At 34.5% G+C, this 27,966-nt stretch overlaps 1 protein-coding gene across 1 annotated transcript in view; it reads right to left on the bottom strand.

Annotated features, from left to right (window-relative positions):
• Positions 1–27,966, bottom strand: part of Si (sucrase-isomaltase) — an 83,445-nt gene that overhangs the window by 6,672 nt on the left and 48,807 nt on the right. The window contains exons 28-43 of the mRNA XM_027391630.2: positions 26,689–26,785; positions 26,467–26,579; positions 26,252–26,377; positions 24,861–24,989; positions 23,811–23,921; positions 14,560–14,622; positions 13,358–13,474; positions 11,895–11,982; positions 10,331–10,469; positions 8,133–8,266; positions 7,232–7,266; positions 7,029–7,145; positions 4,330–4,478; positions 1,953–2,037; positions 1,815–1,871; positions 1,133–1,257 (exon numbers count right to left, since the gene is read on the bottom strand). Coding sequence (XP_027247431.1) covers positions 1,133–1,257; positions 1,815–1,871; positions 1,953–2,037; positions 4,330–4,478; positions 7,029–7,145; positions 7,232–7,266; positions 8,133–8,266; positions 10,331–10,469; positions 11,895–11,982; positions 13,358–13,474; positions 14,560–14,622; positions 23,811–23,921; positions 24,861–24,989; positions 26,252–26,377; positions 26,467–26,579; positions 26,689–26,785 — 1,685 coding nt within the window. The remainder of the gene's footprint in view (positions 1–1,132; positions 1,258–1,814; positions 1,872–1,952; positions 2,038–4,329; positions 4,479–7,028; positions 7,146–7,231; positions 7,267–8,132; positions 8,267–10,330; positions 10,470–11,894; positions 11,983–13,357; positions 13,475–14,559; positions 14,623–23,810; positions 23,922–24,860; positions 24,990–26,251; positions 26,378–26,466; positions 26,580–26,688; positions 26,786–27,966) is intronic.

Here is a 27,966-nt window from a genome sequence, read left to right as displayed (position 1 = left end):
CCGTGGGGTTGAGTGGATGGAGAATGAAGGGTGTTTGGAGTAATGGAACTTCTCTGTGTGGTATTATTTACTGGTTTACAACCACAGATCACAAAAGATTAGGCATAAGCCTTGTTATAAACTATTGAAACTGGATGATAGTGATGTATTCTTGCTGGTTCATCAAATAATGGTGGTGCTGTTTATAATAGAGGTTCTGAAAATGGCAAATGCAGTGAAAACTCTAAGCCCTCCTCTTAGTTTTCTACAAATCAGATTTGTATTCTAGCACATCTTACAAAAATACCATTTTCAGATCCAGGAATGCAGCTCAGGTAGACAGCTAGCTCAGCATATCTAAATCCTGGGTGTGAACACAGGGCCTACAAAAGCTAGGCAAGGTGGAACACACCTGAAATCCCAGGGCTCAGGAAGGAGAGACAAGCAGTATCAGAAGATTAAGGTCATCCTCTGCTACATAGCAAGTTCAAAGCCTGTCTATATTATATGAAATCCTGCCCTAAATATTTTTTTAAAAAATTATATTAGTTAAAGACCCAGAAAAGAATGGTTTTAAGAGGTGTGATTAGATCCATGTTGTAGTTAAAAATAAATGATGACCTTGCTTAGGCAGCTACTCCAAAAATAAAGTATTTGTTTGCAATTACCTCTGCACATGGTATAGTGAGATCATGAAGTTTGACTTTGTATTTCGTCAGGAAGCCTTATTTCAAAGGGGATGTGTCACTCAAAGACAATTTCTCATGAGTTTTCAACATATGCACATTGCATGCAGAGAGATAATATTAGATTTTTAAGTCACATTTTAAAGAAAAATTTTTAGTAGGTGTTGTTGGATGACAGGGTCACATCTTAAAATGCTATAAATTACTGTCAAGATAAGGCTAGGTAGGTTTGTTGGAATCTCAACTGACTCAAAGCCTATAGTATCTACCAGGATGAGGTCAGTTCAGCCCAGTGGAACTAGGGAGTAGGGAAAACTGAAGTCCATCAAAAGCCCCTTTTTCTGCCATGCATTCTATATATTATTAAGCACCTGTGTTATTACAGAAGGATCACACGGAAAAGGTCAGATCCTTTCTAACTACTGACTTCTAGAGCAGAATATATTACAAAATAAAATGACAGTTACCTTAAATATGTGTTCTGTGCGGGCTCTTGGCATGGTAGAATATAACCTCCTCGGACATGCAGATTTATTTTATCAAAAGGAGCTGCAAATGTTTGCTTTTGTCCTCTGACCTTTATATCTTCCCCCTGGTAAGAAGAAAGAAGGGAAGAATGAGAAATGAAAGAATTAGTAAAGCAAGAATGTAAGAAGACATATTTATGAAATCAAATGTTACAATTTTCCACCTAAAAAATAACAAAACACATGATTCTTAAAAAGAAATAATCTAGTTTAAAGTGTGTCCTTAGGTCTTGGTTATATTTTTATCCTCGTGCATATTCCTTGTTTTCAAGATCTCCTATGCAGAAATGTGTGGATTTTGCAAGGTCACAAAAGATGAAGAACTCTACTATTTTTAATGATCATTTTTTCTAACCAAAAGAAGCAACAGATATTTGTAATATATAGTATACATTTTTGTGCTTATTTGCTAAAACAAAGCAATGTGCTAAAACAAAACACATTAGAACAGAATAAATGAATTGTTCCATGGTATGCTAATTTGATACACTGATAATTAACAGCATACAACTAATTTTGAATTTTAAGTGGAAAATAAACAGATATATAAGTTATCATATGAATCATCCAAATATCATATATTTCAGTTTAGTTAACTTCCAAGAATTCTTCCAAAACTTACTGTATAGTAGTCAAACCACCGAGCATTAGGGACATAGCCAGTCACACTGGTTCTGTACTAGAATTGAAAAAGAAAGTCATTGAAATCTTCTGAAATGAAATCAAAACATTTTGTGAATAAACACTTGGTCATACTTACAGGCTCAATGACAGGAGTCACCATAAATGCTGGACCCCACAGGAACTGCTCATATATTTCCCAGGTTCCCCTATCATCAAAGAACCTTCACAAAAGAATCACAAAGTATTCAGTTAAACCAAAGAGCTGGTTCTCTTGTGAACACTATAAATTGCTTACTCAGATGACAGTTTGCTGTAAGAACTTTTGTGAAATCAACAAAAATCATGCTCAAAACAATAGTTAAAACAAAAAGCTATTTTGTTATTTAAAACACAGTGTGGAGCATTATATACTTTATGAGTAAAAGCAAATTATGTATAAATGTTCTAATAAAAAGGATTGTTAAAGAATGTTTGAACAATACAATGACAAGTCCCTACAAAGTACAATTTGTATGTGGGGGGGTGTTAATACAGGTTTTTAAATATGAACTTTGTCTAGTAAAGGATCAGCAAAATTGGAAGCAGTAATGAAAAAACAGCCTGAAAAAGTTGGTGAAACTTTCATTATATGGATGTTTATTGTTTCTTTTTAATATTGTAAGAGGTTTTTTGTTTTTAGACAAGGAGTGTAGGTTTACACTTGTAATCCCATACATGAAAGCTGAGGCAGGAGGTTTGCCATGCGATGAAGACCAGTCTGAGCAGCATAAAGAGTTCCAAGTATGATAGTAAATTCTGTTTCCAGAATGCACATACTCTTGAAAAAATAAAACAAAAAATTAATGAAGACAAATTGGTGTAGAGATGCCTTTACCAACAGGTAAAGGACTAAGATAAAAATCTTAGAAGCTTGGAGTCCCACTGATGCATAGAGAATGCTTACTTCAAAAAACAAACATAAAAAATATCAAGATGGTGGAGGTATTAGTGGGGGGAATGGCCTGTCTTAGGACTCTTCATTTTTTTAAACATATCTTTTATTTTTTAAAATAAAAATATTTTTAAAATATTTTTTAAACATGTCATTAAAGATTCTTGCATATCTAAGTTGATTTCTAACTCTGAAAACCAAATGATCACAGAAAAGAAATATTACAAATTTGGAAATAGTCGCTAGCAAATGTTCCCATTTATTATGCTATTGAAATTAAATAATTAATCACTTTTTACAAAGTGGTTTTAGTTTTGCTTTTGTTTTCTTTCATTAGCAACTAAGAGTAGTGGTAAAGTAACAGTTGGGGTTTAGCCTTCAAAAAACTCCCTTGAGACAAAGGTTGAATCACTTTCAATAGGACAGAAAAATGTTCAGAATACATAACCAAACTCTCAAAATTTAGAAATGTAAGAGGGATTAATATGAAATGTTAAGAGTAAGAATGCCTGTATGATGATGAGAGAAACAGCAGAATGGCAGCATGTAAGAAGGTATTGGTGAGGTAAGAATACAACCTTGATGCACTTTGAAAGGAATTGGGCATTTTTTTTTTACTACAACCTTTATTCTTTTTTAAAAATTCATAATTTCCCTAAGAATTTATTTTGTGTTTTAATCATATTCACAACTGCCAGGTCCTTTAATTTCCACATCCTTTTGTTTCTCCACCTTACAGAAAGCTACTGGGTCCAAATAGTGCTACCTACATACTCTTGATTCTATGGCCATCTCCTGGAGCATGTTGAAACTCCCAGGAGCTACATACTTGAAACTAGTTCTCCCTCTCCTACCAGTCATCTATTATGATTAGTTCCTCAGCCAGGACTAGGATTTCCTGTCTATTTTCCCTTTCCATGCTAGCATTTTGTTTGGCTTGAGCCAGATAAGTCGTGCACACTGTCGCAACACTGTGAATTCATACGTGCAGTTGTCCTTCTGTGTGTGAAAGACACCGTTCTTTTTTAGTTGGCCATAGAATATGGCTCTTGCAATCTTTCTACCTCTCTTGCAGTGATTGCTGAGCCTGGGGAGGGGAGTTTCTGTATCAGTGTCCCATTTAGGGCTGAGCACATTGAAGCTTCTTGCTTGCCACATCTTTTAATCTTTAATCAAAAGTCAGGGCATAAAAATGAAAACTATTATTTTGATAAATTTATTTTGAGTACTAATACATAATTTATTCTATACAGTTGTGATTCTTATTACTTTATCATTAGTAAAAATTGGCAGGCCACCACATTTAATTAGTCATCTAAAATAGTTGGAGAGTTGAGAAGCAAAGTGCCTTTATGAATAAGTTAAAGAGTTATTTTTAAAATAAATATTACTTTGTAATGATTTGGCATGTTATATGTTAACTGGTTACATTGGTAGCTTTATTAGACTTATTTTGTAAACCCTTAAATTCAAAATATATAGTATTAGTTTAAAATATATAGCAACTACAAAATACGATACATGATACTCAATAGATTAAATGAAAGCTACTTGTGGAAGAAAAAATACATTTTGTTCTTACTCATGCATCAGGGGTCTGATGACAGTGCCACCATGAACATGGGCTTCATGCATCTGTGTGTAGAAATAGGGCAGCAACGTGTATCTGATTTCTAGAACATTCCTGGACATTTCAGCAAAAGTTTCATTCCAGGAAACAGGATCTTGCCTCTAAAATAAAGCATAATGTAACAGTCATATCTCATAGTTTAAATTTTAACAGTCAAATTGGAAAATAAAAGTAGCAACTTAACAATGCCATATGCTGTGAACTATCTTTACAAAAATCCCAAATGCTGTCTCAGTGCTCCTTTCATGGAGAATGAAAGTGTTACAATATTAGTATTTTTAAAGATAAAGCAAATTAAGCTGAATGCTTAATTTAGTATTAGTAAACATATAAAAGTATAGTTCATATTTTAAAAGATGATAAATACTCTGTCATCTATGATAATACTCAGTGACAAAATATTAAATCTAGCAAGGAAATTAAATGATTTATTAAACCAAGGTGTGTCCTGAAATCCAAGAAATAAGCCAAACTCCCTACACTAGACTTGTATGCCATACATGCTCAAATGAAATAGATAGATTACAGTATTGAATATTAATAATACAGGAGAGATCTTAACTGATAGCACTAGTCCACTTTGGAATATACATTTCTAGCCAAAGACGTAGTATTGATGATGCAGTATTAAGAATATACAAAAATATCTTTTGTATAAGGGAAATGAGGAAAATTGATTTTTGTATATTTTAATTTGTACCATGTATACAAACTTCACTTCCTCACAATTACAAAGAACTCCTCTCATGTTTGTTTATAACAATTATTGGGAACCCTTTTAAAGCTACATCATGTTTATGAACATTCCAACTTTACTAGATTTGGGAAATAAGAGAGTTGAAATGATAAATGGGTGTTCTGCCTAGCAGCTTCACTATTAGAATAAGTAAAGAATTGAAACTACATTACCCTAACAATTATGAAATTATGTGTGATCCTATGCATGTATATGTGTTAGTTATTAATACATACTATATTTTAGAATTTTCATAGTCAAGTAATTAGAAAGAAACAAAAATCATAGGATATGGCAAAATTATTTAATCTCATCTTTTGTTCTGTTGATATAGTAGTATATGTATCTAAGCCAATAAAGTGTTAAGTTCAATTTTATTAATTCATTCTTAAACAAGTTGAGTTTTATTTTCTGGCGACATTTACTTATAATTATTTCTTTCATCTGTTCTTCTTTCACTGTTATCTCTTTTCCAAAATTTTACCAATATTACCATCTCAGGGACTTTTGAATCTGAAATTATACATCCGAAAATTTCCTCCTCCAAATATTTATAATTTTCCGCACTGAGATATGTGCTCAAATGTCGCCTTGGGGAACTACATTCAGGTTCAGTATCTCCATGCATTTCTTCAACTTTATTTCCCTTAGCCCTTGCTTATTTGACTTTAAAGGGTTTTAAATATAATTGAGATATGAATATAAATATAAATAAATCACACTAGGATGTAAATAATCACTAGAATAGATACACTAACTATTTAACATATACACTTTGAATTCCCTAAATCACTCCTTTTTTATTTGTGCCTTTTTAAATGCTTGACCCTTTTCTCTGATGTCAGAATCTCCTATGTTTCTAACAATTTTCTATTATATTTTTTATATTTCTTTAAAATATTTCACCACAGTTTACCTGTCTTTCAAACTGCTTCAGAATTCAGTCCTAACTTGTTTTGTATCCTTTTGTATTTTGGCTATTAAGAAAATAAATTCAACTTTTCTAGTTCAAGTAAAATTTGCTTGGTACAAAATTTTCTCAGTGCAGCTTGCATCAGTTGATTAAGAAATATGTTTGGACTGTGCCTTTCTATTGTCAACCTTTGACTAATATGTTTTCTGCTCAGTTTGCCTTTTCTCTGCATTATTAACTAAAAGTTTAGCACAATCTAGTGCATAGTACAATATTGCCTGTAACTGTTCACAGTATTCCATGAAAATTATGCACTGTTTCATATAGCACTCAAAATTTGGATGCATGAAAATAATCAATAACTATCAGTGATTGGTACTGAACAAAAATCTGTTCCTATAATTCATGTTCTTTTCTAGTTTCTCAATTTATCAACTTGCTCTTTAAATATTTGATTTTAAATCTTCCCATTTAATACATCATTGCAAATGTCTCATATTTCTAATCAATTTTGTTCCAAGTTGTTGTTTTTTATTGTTGCTCTGCCCCAGTGTAGGACATTCTCCTAACTCTTCCAAAATCGTGTAGAACAGCTACAGTATGTGTGTTTCATAGCCAAGCCATGCACGATGGTTATAAATTGGGTTCTAAAAGTCTTTAAAAGATGGGCTAAGGCCGGACAGTGGTGGTGCATGCCTTTAATCCCAGCACTGGGGAGGCAGAGGCAGGCAGATCTCTGTGAGTTCTCTACCAGCCTGCTATAAAAGAGCTAGTCCCAGGACAGTCTCCAAAGAAAAACCCTGATTCAAACAAACAAACAAACAAACAAAGTAAAAAACAGATAGGCTAAGTAATATTTCATAAATATGAACAAAATTGAAGCATTCATTTCAAACTCTGTCAAGTAAAATGTGATTGAAACAACAACAAATAATCTAAGGTTGTGTAGGAGAAAAACAAACACAATAAAACAAAATTGACAGAAATGTAGTAATGACATACTCTGGTAAATTGAATGTTGTGGTTTCGTGAATATGGATAAAAGGCTCCAACTTGCATCCAACGAGTACAGAGATGATATTCTGAATCATTAAAAAAACCACAGATATCTGCTCCAACCTAAAAGACAGTTATATTTAGTGCATATCAAGTACTGTTCCTTAATGGTTATAGAATAAAAATATAAAATGAACAGATCTACTTACATATGGTATCCCAAAAAGATTAAATTCTAGCATACCTAAAAATTAGAATAAACTTTTAGTATTTTAATTTTATTAATGAGGATGCTATCGTCATATAAGTTCTTATTAAATGAGACATTTTAGTATTACTAATAAATTAGTCTTTTGTAATCATTCTTCTTCTACTTAGTAGTATTAATGATATTCTCAAAAATGAGAGATCATATATATGTTTTAAGACAATAACATTATAACATAATTTAATCACTAGTAAGTTATAAATACACCATAGTAACATAAGACTAAGTAGTATTATTTTCCTCAATTATATTTTTAAAAAGAAATTGTTTTTCTGCTATTATTTAATCATTCATTTTACCATATAAAACAAATATAATTACTTTTATTAATTAGTATTAAAATGATAACTTCAACATAATAGATTGCATGTAACTTCTCAGGTCTTTGGCAAAGTAAATGTTGTAAATGTGGTTTTAATGAATCTTTCATTAGTCAAATTGTTATTTGTGGTTTGAAATGATGTAGCCATTTGCTACTATCAGAAAAGACTTTGTTTTAATGTGTTTCTTCTTGATTACTTCTCTGTGATTCTTATTCTCCAGCAGATAATGTCTACCCATTTGCTTCTTAGATGTAGAATAGTGTCTCTTCAATCTCACACCTTCTTCAACTACGAAACTGTGTCCAAACCGGATAGTGATTTTTATCCAAATAAACTAGCTGAGTATCATCAATCAGTTGTTTGTCTGTAGCATCCTTGATTATGCCTGCCTGACTAGTGATGCCATAAGAATGAGGTGAATATTTTCATTCTTACAATTTAGTAGTGATATTTATCTAGCACAAAACAAAACAATATTTATTATTTTTTAAAAAATGATAAAAGATAATTATCACATACCAATGAGTGAATTTTCCAAATTTGCCCAGTTTGCATAATTGTCTCCGAGCCAGTGTCCCCCCCATCGACCAGCTGTGGGATATGTAGACCGAGAGATGACTATCCCTCTCAGGCCAGTGGTCTTCCGTAATGCACTATACAATGAAAACATACATACATTGCATTACTCATTTTCTTTAAATATTTCTTTTTGTCCTTGTTGTTTTGTAAGACAGAGCTTTTCAAAGTAGCCCTAACTGTGCTGGAATGTTTTTTTGTTTTTTTTTTTTTGTTTTTTTTTTGTTTTTTTTGTCTTTTTGTTTTGGTTAGTTAGTTTGTTTTTTTTTTTTCCAGACTGGCCTTGAATTCAGAGATCTGCCTTTACAGTGCTAGAATTGAAGGCTTGAGTTACCATGTCTGAGTTAAATGTTTCTGAATAAACAACTTCCATGAAAACATTGCATCTACTTTATGGTCAGACTTCCTGTCACAGTCAGCTCTTCACAACTGAGCCTTCACTCATTGTGTAGCATGACAAATAATTTTCTTCCCTTCTATAAATAGAGTGATATGCATATATAACATGAAATTTTCCTTTCTTAACATTTCAATGCATGTAAGTTAACTTAAATAATATAGTCAAGTTAATTAATCAAGTAGAACATTTTATTCTACTTAAATTTTTGACATTTAGTAGAAGTGTGATAACTCAATGCAGTTCTCAGCAATAAACAACCACTTCTATTGTACATATTAATCTGAAGAATGTATTTCCTAAGGCCTCCCCTGCTTTATAGTAAATAAAGAATGGAAAGATTTAATGGATCACTTATTTTTTAAAAATAATCATCATGCTTTAGCTGTAGAATTTATCCCAAGTCAAATCTTATCAAGAAAATATATTATACAAATTTGTTTATAATTAGTAGCTTTAGCAGGGCATTGGTAGCATAAGCCTTTAATCCCAGCACTCAGAAGGCAGAGGCAGGTGGATCTCTCAGAATTCCAGGCCAGCCTGGTTTACAGAGAGAGTTCCAGGAGAACCTCTACAGCAATACAAAGAAACCCTTTCTTGAAAAACCAAAAAAAGTAGCTTTAATGATTTATACATAATAAAACATATTCCAATTTTAAAATATAATATAGTAATACATTAATTTATCTGCATCTTTTTCACTTTTCTCTGTCATTCTTCAATTGCTTTCTCATCTATTACTCTCTTTCTCTGATTAACATATATATATTGTATATATATATATGTTAATCAGAGACATATATTATATATCCAGAAACATAATAATAATATATATTATTAATTGAAAGAATTAATTTCAGAGACATATATATATTACTAATATATATACAAATATATATATATATATATATACATATATATATATATTATTAATTGAAAGAAAATTTGTTGTTACTCAAAAATAACTATATGAATACAAACTATAAAAGAATTTTGGGATGATAAATGTGGTTAATGCCTTTAATCAGAGCACTCTGGAGGTAGAGGCAGGCACATCTCTGTGGGTTCAAGGCCAGCCTGGTCTTCAGAGTGAGTTTCAAGACAGCAGGGCTACAAAAAAAAACTCACAGACAAAAAAAAATTTCAGGACATGACAACCCAAATACATAATTAGGTAGTTTATAATATTGACTAAGTTCATCATCAGAATCAAATACTATTCTGGTCACAAAAAGAAACACTGTGACTATTATTATCTGCTTAGCTCTAACAATTCATTGTGTTTCTTCGTTATTCAAATGATGGTTAGGGTCAGCCACCAACTTGATATAGTCTAGAATATTCTAGGCATCTCTAAATACCCATGGGAGGTTATCTGGATTATGTTAATAACTACTTTAACTTGCATATTTACTGAAGCTTTAATTATGCATTTGTACATTCAACATTATTCATTGTTTATTGTGCTAAGTATATTTTGGACAACAAAATAAATATGGCTTATGATCCTGTGGGATAACATGAAAAAAAAAAACAATAAGAATATAATGAAGACAGATGGATTTTGTTTGATTGCTCAACTGATCATCAGGTTTCTGAGACTTGTGAAAGAAGAAGCAATTTACAAAGAACAATTGGAAATGAAAGAAATTTGGCAAGACTCTTAAAATATGTCTTGAAGCTGATATCATTACTATAACAATGAATTAGAAAGCCAGAGAAGAAAATGACAAACATTACTTACTCCAGAGTGGGTTTAACTTGTGACCATCCATATAAATTGTGCACATCATAATGCAAAACTGATGACCCATCACTAAGAATCTGTTCAGTTTCCATGCACATGGTCCGGAAATGTAACCCCTCTGTTCTTTTTGTGAGTTCTGGGAAAACCAAGGAAAATACAGTAATGCTTTGGAGAATATGACTTGAATTGTATAGATCATAACTACATATTTTTTAATTGTTAATGTTCAGATTCTAATTTTATTAATTATTTATAAGATTCATATGAAGTGCAAGGTAATGTTTTAATCCAGTACAAACTGGATAGTAAACAACTCAGAGTCATTAGCACAATGATCACCCAAAGCTTTAACCATTTCTTTATGGTGTATATGTGAAAACCTGTCCTTGTAAACATTTGGAAACACCATACACTATTGTAAGTTATATTCACCTAATGTGCCATATAAGACAGGTATCCTTTCCCTCAAATGACAAAATAGCATCTACTCATAATTTTTGGCAATCAAATTATGTGATTTCAAATAATTATTGATTTTTTAATCATTTGTACACTTTGTGTATACTAATTTTAAGTGTCTATAATCATCTGTATAATAGTCACTGAATCTTGTGTTTATATAAAACCTAAAACATGAATGCATTGTCAGTTACATACAAGTTTTAAGTTTTACTTTAAAATTTTTATTTATGTGTATATTTTCATGTACACAAGAGTGTAAATGCTCAGGAAGGCCAGAAAGCAGTATTGGATCAGCTAGATCTGGAGTTACATAGATAGTTTGAGCTGCCATATGTGGATGTTAGGAACCAAACTATAGTTCTCTACAAGCGCAGGGAGCAATCTACCTGTAAGCCATCTCCCCATCTCTGAAATGTCTACTACTTTTTATTCATTTTAAATGAATAAAATGAAAAATACTAATTCAGTACATTGTCATTAAAACAATTCAATTGATTCCCATAGGAGGCCTCACCCCTTCTGAGGAAAGGATGGTGGGTGTTGACAGGAGGTGGGGGAAGGATTGGGAAGAGAAGAGGGAGGAAAAACTGTGGTTGGTATGTAAAATAAATTTTAAAATGTAATACAAGAATTTAAAAATAGAAAAAGTATCCAATTGGAGCACAACTCTCAGAACCAATGTCATTATTGTCTTCACAAAGCTTTATGTTTGTTGCCTTCTTCCAGACATTAGCTGTTACCACATCACAAATGAGCAGAGAATATTTTTCTTCTATTTTTCCCTTCCTATGAATAATTACTGCAAGCAATTTTTAATGAGTAAAGAGTATTAAATCATTTAACACAGAAAATTCTGAGGATAATATAACAAAACAAATTAAATTAAGCTAGAATTATGGGTAAAGAAATAAAACATTTACCTTCCTCTCAAAACAGTGTTAGATTATTGACATTGGACCTGAGATTGGGCATATTGTACTGTGTGACTGACTACTGAAAATTTAGAATGAATTTCCACTTACTGCAACTTAGGGTCTACATAATCAGTAAACATCAATAATGATGCCATATTATAAAAAGTATAGCCATCAAATTCTACCTGGGAAATAAGGAGGGTAATTTAGTGTATCATTTCTGCATCTATTAGTAACTGTTCCATTTACAAAACTGGAAGGCTCGTTCATATCCTGAAAGAGAAAAGAAGTTTTAAGCATTTTACTACATATCTGTTGGCAATATTAATTGATAAGTAACACATGTTTGTAATTCCAGTACTCAGGAAACTGAAGCAGGGCTTTCATCATCCTGAGGCACTCTGGGATACCTGCGGAGTGGGGACTTTCATGGTAATCAACTTGGACTCTTGGAGTGCAAATAAATTAAATTAAACATTTTGTTTACTCCATATTTCAAAGCTTCAGAATATTTCACGAAGATGTATTGTTCAATTCAGAATATTTAAAGTGACTTCTACAATCTGCCTCATTTTAAAAACATAAAATACTCTATTACCCACTGTAGATTATGCACATGAGTGAATCTGAGTAATATGCTTCCATAATGTAAATTATGACATTATATATCTTATAAATTCCTCTCCCCTCAGCCTTCTTCAAAGGGACATCAATTGTTTTAGGTTTAAAAATACAAGATGTAGCTTAAATGTAGACAGCTTCAAGGGACATCTCCACGTTTGATATCAGCCATAGTGTCAGGATACAAGGAGCATCTGTAGAGACCACATGGATTAGAGGCTCTGTAGTCCTGCATGGTGGATTAGAGGCTCTGCAATTTTACAGGATGGATTAGAGGCTCTGTAATCCTGCAGGATGTATTAGGGGCTCTGTAATCCTGCAGGTTGGACTCAAATCTAAATATCTCTCAAGAAATGACTTCCCACAACTGAGTTGTCTTCTCTGACCCATGTAAACTCAAGGACACATTTGTGAAATATTTCTTACACTTCAAATATTGTAATATCAAATAAATATTGAATTTAAATTGGATAATATGCAATTTTTCATGTTGTATGTATGGTCATGGTAGCACCGACATTACATTTTCTTAGTTACAAACTAAGAAAATGCATGTATTCATTTGCAAATCATCCCAGAAAGCAATGCCACTCTAGAAAGCTAACAAGAATCACATACATTCTCCTGCATTAAATATTTACTGATAGAAAATTACATTCTTTTCGTACCACCTCATCACTAGACAGCTAAGTTTTTACTAAGATAAGAAAGTTGTTTGAAGGGCATTACTTTCTAAAAGTTCAATATTTGAGTGTGACATTCTTGAGTTAGGTAAAAAATAAAATAAGTGGTTAATATATTTTCATAATAGGACACATAGGCTATTTTGGTTGCATGATCAAGTTGAGAAGCCCAGGAAGTCATGTGTATATGTTAAATAGTTAAAGATCTATTTTTAGTATTACTTTGTATAACAATGTTTAGCAACAAAAATTTGAGCTAACCTGCATAGGGCAGCATGGGCATTATTAGATTTACAAAACCTCTATATAATAAATATAAAACAAAACCTTAACATCTCACTTACAATCCACAAGCCATCAAACTTCATTTTTTCATTGTAGAATTCAAAAATTTCTGTTGCCCACCACTCTGCTGTGACATTCTTGAAGAAGTCTGGAAATGCTACATGTGCTCTGGAAGCCTAAATAAATCAAAATGGAGACCCACACTCAAATTCAGAAAGTTCTCAGAGAAAGGCATATGTTAACAGAACTTTGTCCTCAGATTCTCTAGTTACACATGTGTAACAATGAATATGTTTTTTCTCCATTGTCCAGGGGCAATGGGACAGGGATAAAAGTGCACAGAGAAAGAGAGACCACCTGCCAATTTTAAGTGAGTGATAAGAGAACAGCTTGGCACCTGCTGGTGGCATATGCGCTGGTGGTGGCACAGGTCTTTAATCCCAGGGCTCAGGGACCAGAGGCAGGTGGATCTCTGTGAGACGGAGGACAGCCTGGTTTACAGAGTGAATTTCAGGACAATCAAAGCTGCTACAAAATGAGAGAGGAGGAGAGATGTGGGGGGGGGGAGAGAACAGCCCAAGGATTGCTGTGGAAGACAGGCAGAATAATTTGAAGACTTGGAAGTAGTAGATGGCTACAAGATGGACAAAATAGAGCAGTTTCACATATGAATCACAGGGTTGTGACAGCACACACAAGGTCTATGCAAGTTCATTCCAGACAAAGTCCCTCCATGGAGAGCGGAAGTATGCATGAAGTCCAAGCCCTAGCTGGAACTTTTGGCAATTGATAACTGTTATGAGGAGAGACAGGTAAATCTCTGTCTTCTGTGTCTGAAAATCTATATTCTTTGAGATAAGCATGATAATACTCCTCTTTTTACCATTGCTTTGAATCTAGTTGCACAATGCTGAGAAATATGGGGTAATAAAGGAAAGAAAAATAAAGCATCAATTCAATAACAAGATACTTAAATTCTTTTACATGTACAACGTATCTCATGTTAAGCATTATTAAGATAAAAATTTTAAATACTATTGTCTTATGAAAGCAATGTAAAATGCAATTGCCTCATTCTAAAATTTCATGTTGGAAAAAGTTTGATAAAGGTGATTAAAATTAATCCAATAAAATATAAAATATTTAAAAGTAAACTTCCTCCTTTTAAAGGAAAAACTCAAATTCAGTCATACACTAATGTGACCTTTAATTCTAAATTGTGAGTTTTTTAAGCTATAAAGTCCAGCAGCACAAAACTTACATTAACAGCTTCATCTTCTGTTAAACTCTCGTTTATTTCAATATTAGGTAAATCTGGCCAAACCTGCAAGAATGTATAAGTGATTTATTAATTCCAGATGCATTAGTTATGACTGCTATAAAAATTAGCAACATGTGAGTAGAAGTGTAGTCTAACTTTTAGACCCCTGGCACTTTATTCCCTATGGTTATATCTTATCTATTTCATTTTACAATATTTTTAGATTTAGAGAAAACATGATGAAAATTAGTGTATTTCCTTCACCTACCTTCCCTTTAACCACCACATATGCAATATGAATAACATGTTTAGTGCTTCAACTCTATCACTTTCATAATTAATACAATAATCTTGATACAATGACAACAATAAAAACAACCATAAATTAGTGAATCAGTAAAATAAAACCAAACTAAATATATAGTGAATTATGTCACCACCACAAGGATTTATGAAATTACTTCCATTTTAAATATCATTATTCAATGATTGGAAATTTTTTGTTAATATTAAAGAAATATTGTCCATTCCAAGGGCCTAAAACAGGCCCAAGGTTCTAGGAAGCATGTTATTCAGAGAATGCCCAGGAAATAACTAACCTTCACCACAGCCCATGAAGCCCAGAAGGTACAAAAAGAGGCACTTTGACTTATCTTATCTCAACCCACAGTTCATATAAAAAAGTTTCCAGTTCTGGCTAAACTATGACTTCCCTCCCTCCCACTGGCAGTTACAAAGAGTGTGACTCCTGATAGCCCTTCACTCTGCACCCTTAGAGCTGTCCTCCTGGGTCTTAACATGTCCTTCACACAAGACTATAGTCTGATCTGCCTGGAGAGACCATTCTGACTTTTCCTTCATTCAATTCACTCTGCCAGCTTGATCCTCACAAATACTATATGGGGGACATGGAGAATGTCATGGGGAGGTTCCAAGCTGGAGCACTGCTTACTAGCCCTAGCCACCTGTGGTACATCCTGAGTCCAATCACTACCCGACAAAGCCCCAGAGACCTGGAAACAGCCTCCCTTACACCTGTGGAAAAAAAACCCTAACCACATCAGTGACTGTTGCAGTCTTGGCCCCGCCTGCACCTAGAGGAACAACCACAAGAGGCACAGCTGCACCTGCACCTGGAAGAGTGATCAGCACAAACAACTGCACCTGGATGAAGAGTAACCACCTAAGCCACAGGCTCCACCTGCATCAGTTGGAGGAAGAGATGGGTAGATGTCAGTGTAAGAATAAGTGCTCAAAATGCTTGGCCATCAGAGAAATGCAACTCAAAACAACTATGAGATACCATCTTACACCGGCCAGAATGGCTAAAATCAAAAACACCAATGACGATCTATGCTGGAGAGGATGTGGAGAAAAAGGAACACTCCTCCATTGCTGGTGGGAGTACAACCTTGTAAGACCACTTTGGAAATCAGTGTGGCGGTTGCTCAGAAAAATGGGAATCAGTCTACCTCAAGAACCAGCAATTCCTCCCTTGGGCATATACCCAAATAATGCATGTTCATACAACAAGGACACATGTTCAGCCATGTTCATAACAGCATTGTTTGTAATAGCCAGAACCTGGAAGCAACCTAGATGCCCCTCAAATGAAGACTGGATAGAGAGAATTTGGTACCTTTATACAATGAAGTACTACTCAGCAGAAAAAAAAGCAATGGAATCTTGAAATTCATAGGCAAATGGATGGAACTAGAAGAAACCATCCTGAGTAAGGCAATCCAGTCACAACAAGACAAACATGTTATGTACTCAGTCATATAAGAATTTTAGATGTAGAGCAAAGGATTACCAGCCAACAAATTCTGTTCACCAAAAACATAAAGCACAGTAAAGCATCATCAGAAACTATTGATTCTACAATAAGAAGACCTGAAGATCACAATGCAGATGAAGCAGAAGAAAACAACCTTAAAAATAACTTTATGAAGATGATAGCGGTCCTTGAAGAGGAAATGAGAAATTCCTTTAAAGAAGTGAAGGAAAAGATGGATTAAAAATTGGAAGATATAAATAAATCTTGCAAAGAAAGCAAAGAAAGCCAATAAAGAATTATCATAAAGGTGAAGACATGGTCCAAAATTGAAAACTGAAATACAGGCAATAAAGACAGCACAAACTGAGGGAACTCAGGAAATTGAAAATCTAGGTAAATGATCAGGAACTATACATGAAAGCATAATCAACAGAATACAAGAAATAAATGAAAGAGTCTCAGGCACTGAAGATATGATAGAGGAAATAGATTCATTTGTCAAAGAAAATTTAAGTCCAACAAATTCTTAAAAAATATCCAGGACACTGGGACACCATGAAAAGACCAAACCTAAGAATAATAGGGATAAAAGAAGGCTAAGATCTAGCTCAAAGGCATAGAAAATATATTCAACAAAATCATAAAATCATAGAAGAAAACTTTCCCAACCTAAATAAGAAGATGCCTATGAAATTACAAGAAGGCCAGGCATTGGTGGCGTACACCTTTAATCCAGCACTCGGGAGGCAGAGGCAGGTGGATCTCTGTGAGTTTGAGGTCAGCCTGGTCTCCAGAGTGAGTGCCAGGATAGGCTCCAAAGCTACACAGAGAAACCTTGTCTCAAAAAACCAAAGAAAGAAAGAAAGAAAGAAAGAAAGAAAGACAGGAAGAAAGAACGAAAGCACAAGAAGATTACAGAACACCAAATAGATTGCACCAAAAAAGGAGTCCTTTCACCACATAATAATCAAAAGACTAAACATTTAGGAAAGAATATTAAGAGCCACAGAGGAATAAGGCCAAGAAACATAAAAGGCAGAACTATCAGAATTACTCCCAACTTCTCAATGTAAATTCTGAAAGACAGAAAGTCCAAGGTAGACTTTCTGCAGACACAAAGAAACCACAGATGCCAACCCAGGCTAATATACCCAGCAAAGATTTTAACTACCATAGATGGAGAAAACAATAAACTACATGTTAAAACCAGATTTAAACAATATCTATCCACAAATATGACCTCACTACACTATTACAGGAAATCTCCAACCCAAGGAAGTTAACTAGATCTGTAGGAAAAAAAACCCACAGGTAATAGATACTCCCTTGCCAGCAGAATAATCTCCTGAAGAATAGAAACACGAACACAATATCACCACCAACAGCAAAACCAAAATAACAGGAAGTAACAATCACTGGCCATTGATATCTCTTAATATCAATGGTCTCAATTCACACAAAAAAGACACTCTAACAGAATGGATATGAAAACTGGATCCATCCTACTTCTGCATACAACTAGCTTGCCTCAACTTCAAAGACAGACATTACCTTAGAGAAAGGGGTTGGGAAAAGACTTTCCAAACAAATGGACCTAAAAAGCAAGCTGGTATAGCTATCCTAATATGGAAAAAATAGACTTTAAACTAAAATTAATCAAAAGAGATAAAGAAGGACATTTCATACTCATCACAAGAAAAATCCATCAAGATGAAGTCCCAGTTCTGAACACCTATGTCCCAAATACAAGGGCACCCACATTTGTAAAAGAAATATTACTAAAGCTTAAATCACAAATCAAAGCCCACAAACTCATAGTGGGAGACTTCCACACCACACCCTCATCAATGGACAGGAGAAATAAAGGAATTAACAGATATTATGACTCAATTGGGGTTAACAGACTTCTATAGAACATTTCACCCAAACACAAAAGAAAATACCTTCTTCTCATCACCTCATGACACTTTCTCTAAAATTGCCCACATGTTCAGTAACAAAGCAAATCTCAACAGACAGACAGACAGACAGACAGACAGACAGACAGAGAGACAGACAGACAGACAGACACACACACACACACACACACACACACACACACACACACACACACACACAAAGAAAAATTGGAATAATCCCTTGCATATTGTTGGATCACCATGGCTTAAGGTTAGCATTCAATAACAACACTAATTTTAGAAAGCCTACTAACTCATGGAAATTGAATAATGTTCACCTGAATCAACACCAGGTCAAGTAAGAAATAAAGAAATTACAGAATTCAATGAAAATGAATACACAAATACCCAAATGTATGGGACAATATGAAAGCAGTTCTAGCTTAGCTAAGTGGAAAGTTCATAACACTAAATGCCTACATAAAAAAAAAAAAGAAATCTCATACTGTTAACAGCACACATGAAAACTCTAAAACAAAAAGAAGCCACACCCATCAGGAGTAGACTACAGGAAATAATCAAATTGATAGCTGAAATCAATGAAATAGAAAAGAAGAAAAGAATAGAAAGCATCAATGAGACAAAGAGTTGATTCTTTGAGAAAAATCAAGAAGATAGACAAACTGTTATCTAAGCTAAAAAAAAGACAGAGAAAGAATACCCAAATTAACAAAACCAGAAATGAAAAGGGGGACATAACAACAGACACTGATGGAATCCAGAAATCATCAGGTCATATTTCAAAAACCTGCGCTTCACAAAACTAGAAAATCTAAAAGGAATGAACAATTCACCGGATATGGATGATATACCAAAATCAATAGCAAATTTAAACAATTTAACTAGACATATAACCACTAAGGAAATAGAAGCAGTCATCAAAAGTCTCTTAATCAAAAACAGCACAAGGTTTCAGCTTAGAATTATACCAGAATTACAAAGAAGAGCTAATATCCAAACTCCTCAAATTGTTCCACACAATAGAAACAGAGGAATTTACCAAACTCTTTTTATGTGGTTATAGTTACCCTGATACCCAAACAATACAAAGATATAACCAAGAAAGAGATTTAAAGACCAATCTCCATCATGAACATTTTTGCAAAAATACTCAATAAAATGCTGGCAAACTGAAGCCAAAAACACATCAGAAAAATCATACACCATGATCAAGTAGGCATTATCCCAGAGATGCAGGGAAGGTTCCACATATAAAAATCTGTCATTGTAATTCACCATATAAACAAACTGAAAGAAAAAACACATAAACATCTCATTAGCTGCTGAAAAAGCCTTCCACAAAATCCAGAATCCCTTCATGATAAACATCTTGGACAGATAGGGATAAGAGGGACATACCTAAACATAATCAAGGCAATATACAGCAAGCCAACAGCCAACACCTAACAAATAGAGAGAAACTCAAAACTATTCCAATAAAATCAGGAAGAAGACAAGTCTCTCCAATCTCTCCATATCTATTCAATATAGTACTCAAAGCTCTAGCTAGAGCAATAAGAAAACAAGAGGTCAAGAGGATACAAATTAGAAGGGAAGAAGTCAAACTTTTGCTATTTGTAGATGATATGATGGTATGCATAAGTGACATGAAAAATTCTACCAGGGAACTCCTACAGCTGACAGACACACAGTATTGTGGCAGTATACAAGATTACTTCTAAAAACGTCAGTGGCTCTCTTATATACAGATGAGAAAGAAATCAGAGAAACATTATCTTTCACAATAGCCACAAATACCATAAAACATCTTGGGGTAACTCTAACCAAACTAGAGAAAGGACTATATGACAAGAAATTTAAATCTCTGAAGAAAGAAATTGAAGAGGATATCAGAAAATGGAAAGATCTCCCATGATGTTGGATAGGTAGGATCAACACAGTAAAAATGGCAATCTTACGAAAAGCAATCTATAGGTTCAATTCAATCCCCATCAAAACCCCAGCACTATTCTCCACAGACTTTGAAAGGACAACATTCATTTCACATGGGAAAAAAATGGATAGCATGGGGGAAGGGGAAGGAAGTGAAGGAGAGGAGTGGGAGGAGAACATAAAGAAACTGGATGTTCAATTTGGATGAAGGTCAGAGTGTGACAGCAAAGAAAGAGATATCTTGACAGATTATGGGGTTAGCAAGAAACCTGGTACTAGGAAAATTCCCAGGAATCCACAAGGATGACCCCAGCTAAGCATCTAAGCAATAGTGGAGAGGGTGCATGAACTGGCTTTCCCCTGTAGTCAGATTGATGACTACCATATTTGTCATCATAGAACTTTCACCCAGTAACTGATGGAAGCAGATGCAGCTATCCATTAAAGAGAGGGAGAATTGACAATACAAGCAAAGAGGTCAAGACCATGATAGGAGAAACTCACAGAAACAGGTGACCAGAGCTAGTGGGAGCTCGCTGACTCTGGGGAATCTGACAACTGGAGAATCTGCAAAGGACAAACTAGGCCATCTGAATGTGGGTAGCTGTTTACAGTTCAACTGCCAATGGGAGCAGAATTTATCCCCACTGTATCACCTGGTTGTTGGAGCCCATTCTCTATGGAGAGATACTTTGCTTGCCTAGATCTAGTGTCTAGTGGGAAGGGCCTTAGTCCTGCTTCAGTGTGATGTGGCAGAATTTGTTCATTCCCCATGGGAGGCTTCACCCCCTCTGATTAGTAGATGAGGTTGAGGCATGGGAAAACTTTGGGGAAGCAGGAAGAGGGCATGGAGGGGGAACTGGGATTGGTATGTAAAATAAAAAAGATTGTTTTAAAAATAAAATAACAAAAGACCCAGGAGAGACAAAACAACCCTGTACAATGAAGGAACTTCTGGAGGCATCATCATCCCTGACTTCAAGCTATACTATAGAGCTATAGTCCTGAAAACAGCTTGGCATTGGCACAAAAATAGACAGATAGACCAATAGAATCCAAATGAAAACCCTGATATTAACTCACACACCTATGAACACCTGATTTTTGAAAAAGAAGCTAAAATTATACAATGGAAAAAAGAAAGCATCTTCAATAAATGGTGCTGGCATGACTGGATGGTGGTGTATAGAAGACTGCAGATAGATACATATGTATCTATCTGCATGCCCAAAACTTAAGTCCAAATGGATCAAAGTTCTCTACATAAATCCAACCTCACTAAACCTCTTAGAGGAGAAAGTAAGTGCTACCCTTGAACAGACTGGTACAGGAGACCGCTTCCTGAATATAACACCAGTAGCACAGACACTGAGATCCACAATAAATGGGACCTTCTGAAAGTGAGAAGCTTTTGTAAGGCAAAAGACACAAACAAGACAAAACGGCAGCCCACAGAATGGGAAAAGATATTCACCAACCCCACATCTGAGAAAGGGATGATTTCTAAAATATACAAAGAATTCTAGAAGGTTTTCACCAAAAAAACAAATAATCCTATTTAAAAGTAGGCTACAGAACTAAATATAGAATTCTCAACAGAGGAATCTAAAATGGCTGAAAGACACATAAGAAAGTGCTCAACATCCTTAGCCATCAGGGAAAGGCAAAGCAAAACAACTCTGAGATACCATCTTACTCCTGTCAGAATGTATAAAATCAAAAACATCAATGACAGTTTATGCTAGAGAGGATGTGGAGAAAGGGGAATATTCCTCTACTGCTGGTGGGAGTACAAACTCATACAGCCACTTTAGAAATCATTATGGAGGCTCCTCAGGAAAATGGCAATCAGTATACAATAAGATCTATTAATTCCACTCCTAGGCCCATACCCAAAAAATGTGCATTCATAAAACAAGGACAGCTGTTCAACCATGTTCATAACAGCATTATTTAAAATAGCCAGAACCTGGCAGTAAGCTAGATGCCCCTCAACTGAAGAATGGATGGAGAAAATGTGGTACATTTCCACAATGGAGTACTACTCAGCAGAAAAAAAAGCAATGGAATCTTGAAATTCACAGGCAAATGGTTAGAACTAGAGGAAACCATCCTGAGTGAGGTTACCCAGTCACAAAAAGACAAACAAGGTATTTACTCACTCATATATGGATTTTAGACGTAAGCAAAAGATCGCCAGCCTACAACCCATACCTCCAGAGAAGCTAGGAAACAAGGAAGACTGTAAGAGAGCCATACATGGTCTCCTGGAGAAGGGAAAAGGGACAAGATCTCCTGAGCAAATTGGGAGCTTGGGGGGGTGGGGTAGAAGGATTTGGGAAAATGAGAAGGGGAAAGGGTGATTGGGAAGGTGGACATGAGGAAGCAGGAGGATCGATTCAGGGGAAGAGTAAAGGACAGCAGGAAGAGAAATGCCATAATAGAGGGAGCCATCATAGGTTTAAAGAGAAATCTGGCACTGGGGAAATCTCCAGAGATCTTCGGGTTTGACCCCCAACTAACCATCTAAGCAACAGTCGAGAGACTACCTTGGATGCCCTTCTCCGATAATGAGATTGATGACTACTTTATGTGCTTTCCTAGAGCCTTTATCCAGTAATGATGAAAGCAAAAACAAGCACCCACAGCTAAACACTGAGCTGAACTCCCGGAATCCAGTTGCAGAGAGGGACTGGTGATTACCAGGGGGAGTTGAGACCAGGGGGGTCAAGACCAGGCTGGAGACACCCATGGAAGCAGCTGACCTGAACAAGGGGGAGCCCATGGACCCCGGAATGATGGCTGAGGAGCCAGCATGGGGCTGTTCCACACCCCGTGAATGTGAATGTTAGTTTGGAGGTCTTGTTAATCTATAGGGCCTGTAGTAATGTATCAGTGTTTGTCCCTGCTGCATGGGTGGACATTGGGAGCCCATCCCACATAGAGACCTGGACACATGGGGAAGGGTCTGGGCCCTGCTCCAAATGATATGGCAGATATTGAAGATCCCCATGGAAGGCCTCACCCTCCCTAGCATCTGAGGATGGATGGAATGGGGGGTCGCTGGGGAGCAGGGGAGGAGGGGATCCAGAGAGAGCTGGGATTGACATGTTAAAGTTTGTTTCTAATGTAAATATAAAGAAAACATTTAGAAAAATACTATATGATAGCCAAATCCATATGTTGTATGATTTACTGAGATAACAGTATCACTGTTTGTAATGCCCAGTGAATGTATTTCCTTCTTTCTTCACATAAATTCAGTTCTCAAAGCACAACAACAAAACTTAAAACCAATGCTTACGCTTTTCACAAAAATAAAAATGCACAAGCATTTGTCACAGCAGAGCATCATGAACAGCCACTCCACTATTGGAAGTTTCATTAGAAAACATAAACCATATCTAAAATTGAATGAAACCCTATTTAGTCACTAGAAAATTGATTTAAGATTTCTATGCATCCCTTATTTGTGCCTAACAATTCAGATCTAGATCAGATAGAACAGAATATATTAGTTATTGAATCTATATTTTTTCTGTCATACCAAATATGCTTTTAAAATAGTCAGTGAAATAAATTATCTAACATTTTCAAAATTATTAAACAAAAATTTTGAGTACCTTCGCCCAACAAATATCATTTGTATTAGGCCACTTGACAAAGACATCTTTCTGTATTCCTCTATCAAAGGCAGGGTAAGGCTTTGTTTCATTTCCTGAAATTGCTGGATCCTAAAATTAAAGCAAAACAATAAAATAAACTACATATGGAGCCAATTACAACTTGTCGGGTGGCCATTCAGAGACAGTGTAGCTTTCTCCTTTTGCACTATCTTTACCTTCTGCTCCCATTTGGAGAATTGACCAAGCATCAATGCCACAGCTATAGTCTAAGAAATTCTTGAAAGAATCTGTTGAGAACTCAAGCAAGCTTATTGAAGGCTTCTTGGTTTCATCTTTTGACCTAGTGATTTTCTAGTTGTCTAGATTGCTCGTTAAAATATATACATTCACAAACTATTCTTTCCAATAATTATTTTTATTCAACCCTTTGAAAGGCAAATTAATGTAATGAGAAAATATCAGAAGAAATTCAGAAGAACACCTGAAAATGACTTGGGGTCAAAAGTATCTATTCTCACCCTTCAAAATTGAAATCAGTTTGTGACTTGAGTGGTAGTTAGAGCACAGCTTGCCTTTGGTACCTGTCACTTGACTTACATCTTTATACATATACCTTAATGTAACACAGATGGTAATAGCCTGAGCAAATAAAATACAATGCAATGAGGAAAAATCAATAGGTGGGAAGAGTGCTTGAAACTAGATTATTTTTAGCTTAAAATTTGTATTTATTTGTGTGTGTGTGTGTGTGTGTGTGTGTGTGTGTGTGTGTGTGGACACACGCATGCACACCACATGTGCCAGCTGTGCTGTAGAGGCCAGAATAGAGTATTGGATTCCCCTAGAGTTTTAGGTCATTGTAAACTGCTCAACATGGGTGTTGGGATCAAAACTCAGGTATTCTTAAAAAGAGGTAATTCTCGTAACTATTGACGAATCTCCAAGCCCAATGTTACACTCTTCCTCATTTTGAAAAGCCTTTATACCTGCATTTTAAAAGAGTAAACATAAACAAATAATATAATATATGTATAAATCAATACTGACCAAGATAATAATATATTTCATTCCCTCGTTTCTGATTCGTTCAACAAACTGGGGAAGATCCTTGAATCGTTCACCAATTGTGAAGTCTAGTTGCCTTTCCATGTAATTAATGTCTGTGTACTGGACATCCTGAAATAGATAATAACGACAATTTGATAAGAGCTCTTTGGAGGTTATGCCTAGCTTCACCTGCATAGCAAAGTCTATTAAAGAAGGAAAAAGGGATAAAAAATGGAAAGTAGTCTAAAAACAATTTTATGTGGATGATTGAATATTTGATGAATGGTTAAACAATTATTTAATTTGAAAAGTAAATATTCTAAATCAGCAATAATGCAATATTCATTTCCATGGAAAACAGAGACAAAAGTTTTTTAGTGCCATGAAGCTAGAGTAATATGGTCAGTTAAAAACTGACATTTCAATGAATTGAAGTACTTTTGTTCTCATGTTAACCAAAAATCATGTAGGAATAAATTAAGATCATTTTACCAGTGACAAAAGGGGAAATTCTTACAATTCCAGCAGTTGTTATAAAAATTATCTTCTCAAATAAATCAAATTGATTTTTGAAATAGCTTGATGATGCATTGTTTACACTTAAATATTTGGAAATATATTTAAACCACCAAATTTAAATTTCACCATGGAAACATCAAATGAATCTCAAATAACTAATTTTCCAGCCATGTTCTCTTAATCAACATTGCCCTTAATTATTACAGTTTTTGGGAAAACTGTATCTGTCATACTAGGAAAACCTCAGCTTCAATATCAACTTGCATACTTCTATATTTTCAATGTATGTAAATTAATGACTCCAATGTAGAATCAATGTCAGTGTCAGATAGTGAAGTTCATGATGTAAAATGAGGACTTACACAGATGTTTTACATACTGCAATGTTTATGTATTGCTGGAAATCTTTCATATTGATAAAAATAAACTGATTTGGAAGCATTGTGGAAAGAACATACCCTGTAAATCCTGCCATTTAGCCCTATGTACTCCAATTATATATCTTAAGGCTCAAATCATGCAGCTGCTTGTCTAGTTCCTTCAAATTTGCTACATTAAGTGATACTATAGATTACTGAAGCATAATGGTAATATGCATGACTATGCAAGCCACAAGTTATGAGAGGGAAAAAGTGTGAAACAGTTTCCTTAGAATCATTCAGGATCTTACTAAAGTAGGAAAGCAGGCAAAAGTGTAATACTACAGCCCCTTACTTATGTATGTGACAGAGATATATAAAAATCCCACATCCAATTATTGAGGTGCTACAAAAACATGAGCATTATTTCCAAATATTTAATTTACTCCTAAAGAACACTATGTTTAAATACATCCTTCTGTCTTACAGGCTCCATTTTATTGTTATACGTACATAGGGGATCTTAGCAGCCACCATAGCTTCATATAGTTGCTCAATCTCTGAAGTATTTCTGTATCCATAACGACATAATTGAAATCCCAGCGACCAGTAAGCTGGCATGACTGGATAGCCAATTACCTTTAGAAATATTATTATAAGTGAGATAAAAGAAGTATTTTACATTACATGTAAACTTTATATTTTTTAAAATGAATATGTAATCATACTTCATGGTATTGCCTTGTTGCAACTTCTGGGGTTGGTCCCAAAAACATGTAAAAATCCAGGATTCCTCCAATTATGCGGTAAGTTAGAGCAGGAGTTGGCTGGAATGTAACATCTGAAAATCCAAAATAAGACTTAATTTTTACCTGCACATGAGATATAGATTTGTAATTGGCTCACATTTCCCCTTTTCATAGGAGAAATTTAACAAATAATAGCTTTACCCATTCCGTTGCTGTTCAGTAACAGAACTCCATGAGCATTGCCCTCATCTTCCAAAGCCATATAATAGGGATGGAATCCATAGGAATTGAGTTTATACTGAAACATATAAAAACATAATGTATATTTAGAAAAAAAAAGTATAAACTAGACCAATGTTGTTTAAATTCATGTAGATTTTGTTTTGAAATTAACATATTCCTGGTTAGCTAGTCATAGTACTTGAAAAAAATAAATATACTTCTTCTAAAAATATTACTTCTTAGCTGGGTGGTGGTGGCACACACCTTTAATCCCACCATGAGGGAGAGGGAGAGGCAGAGGCAGAGGCAGAGGCAGAGGAAGAGGAAGAGGAAGAGGAAGAGGAAGAGGAAGAGGCAGAGGAATTTTTGTGAGCTCAAGGCCAGCCTGGTTTACAAAGCTACACAGAGAAACCCTGTCTCAAAAAAATAAAATATATAAAATATTACATCTTTTTTACTAATACTTTCATAGAGCATGAAAATGAATATGAGAAGATGTGATATCCAGAAATTATGCAACAATAACTGACAGCTACCCTGATGCTAGAATGGTTGTTTCTTTCAAGAAGTTAGGTTTCTGATTTTATCTGTAAACTATCATTTTTCCCAAAATTAAGCATCCTGGAAATAATCATAATGATGTAAATAATCAACCTGCCAAGAAGAAACAGTTTATAAAGATACTCATAACATGTAATTTGGGCTTCCAAACTTGAATTTTAGTAAACTATTAGAATGTGAAGTCAAGATAAGAATAATCAAATAATCATTATATTAATATTGAGGAGTTCTTTGGAAATAATTTTGATATATTCTTCATTTTATTCACAATGATACAATTTCAGCATGGTAAAGATAGCAATTAGCTGTTCACATCACCACAAAAATGAACTTATCAAAAATGAACAAGCAATTATCAACTTATTTTTTCCGAAATGTATATCTTTCAAGTAGCAATTACAAATAAAACTGAAGGTGAGCTAGGTCTTGAAACTTATTTATTTATGATAAACTTGGAAAGATAACAATTAATATTACTCATTGTTCAATGAATTATTAAAGAAATGTATTCTACTTCAAAACAGAACTGAGAAGTATCAAACTCATGCAAATATTTGCTAAGAATATGAGCAATAGTTTAACCAAAGAAAATGTACAATTTTAACTGTGGTATATAGAGGGACAGTATCAAATCACCATTTGATGTATATCATAAATAGTGAAATATAAAAACTGTGGCAGTTATTTCCAAGAATA

Source organism: Cricetulus griseus (assembly GCF_003668045.3).
Source record: "Cricetulus griseus strain 17A/GY chromosome 1 unlocalized genomic scaffold, alternate assembly CriGri-PICRH-1.0 chr1_0, whole genome shotgun sequence".
NCBI lineage: Eukaryota > Metazoa > Chordata > Mammalia > Rodentia > Cricetidae > Cricetulus > Cricetulus griseus.
The sequence above is the reverse complement of the archived record's forward strand: the minus strand, read 5'-3'. Positions and strand labels throughout refer to the sequence as shown.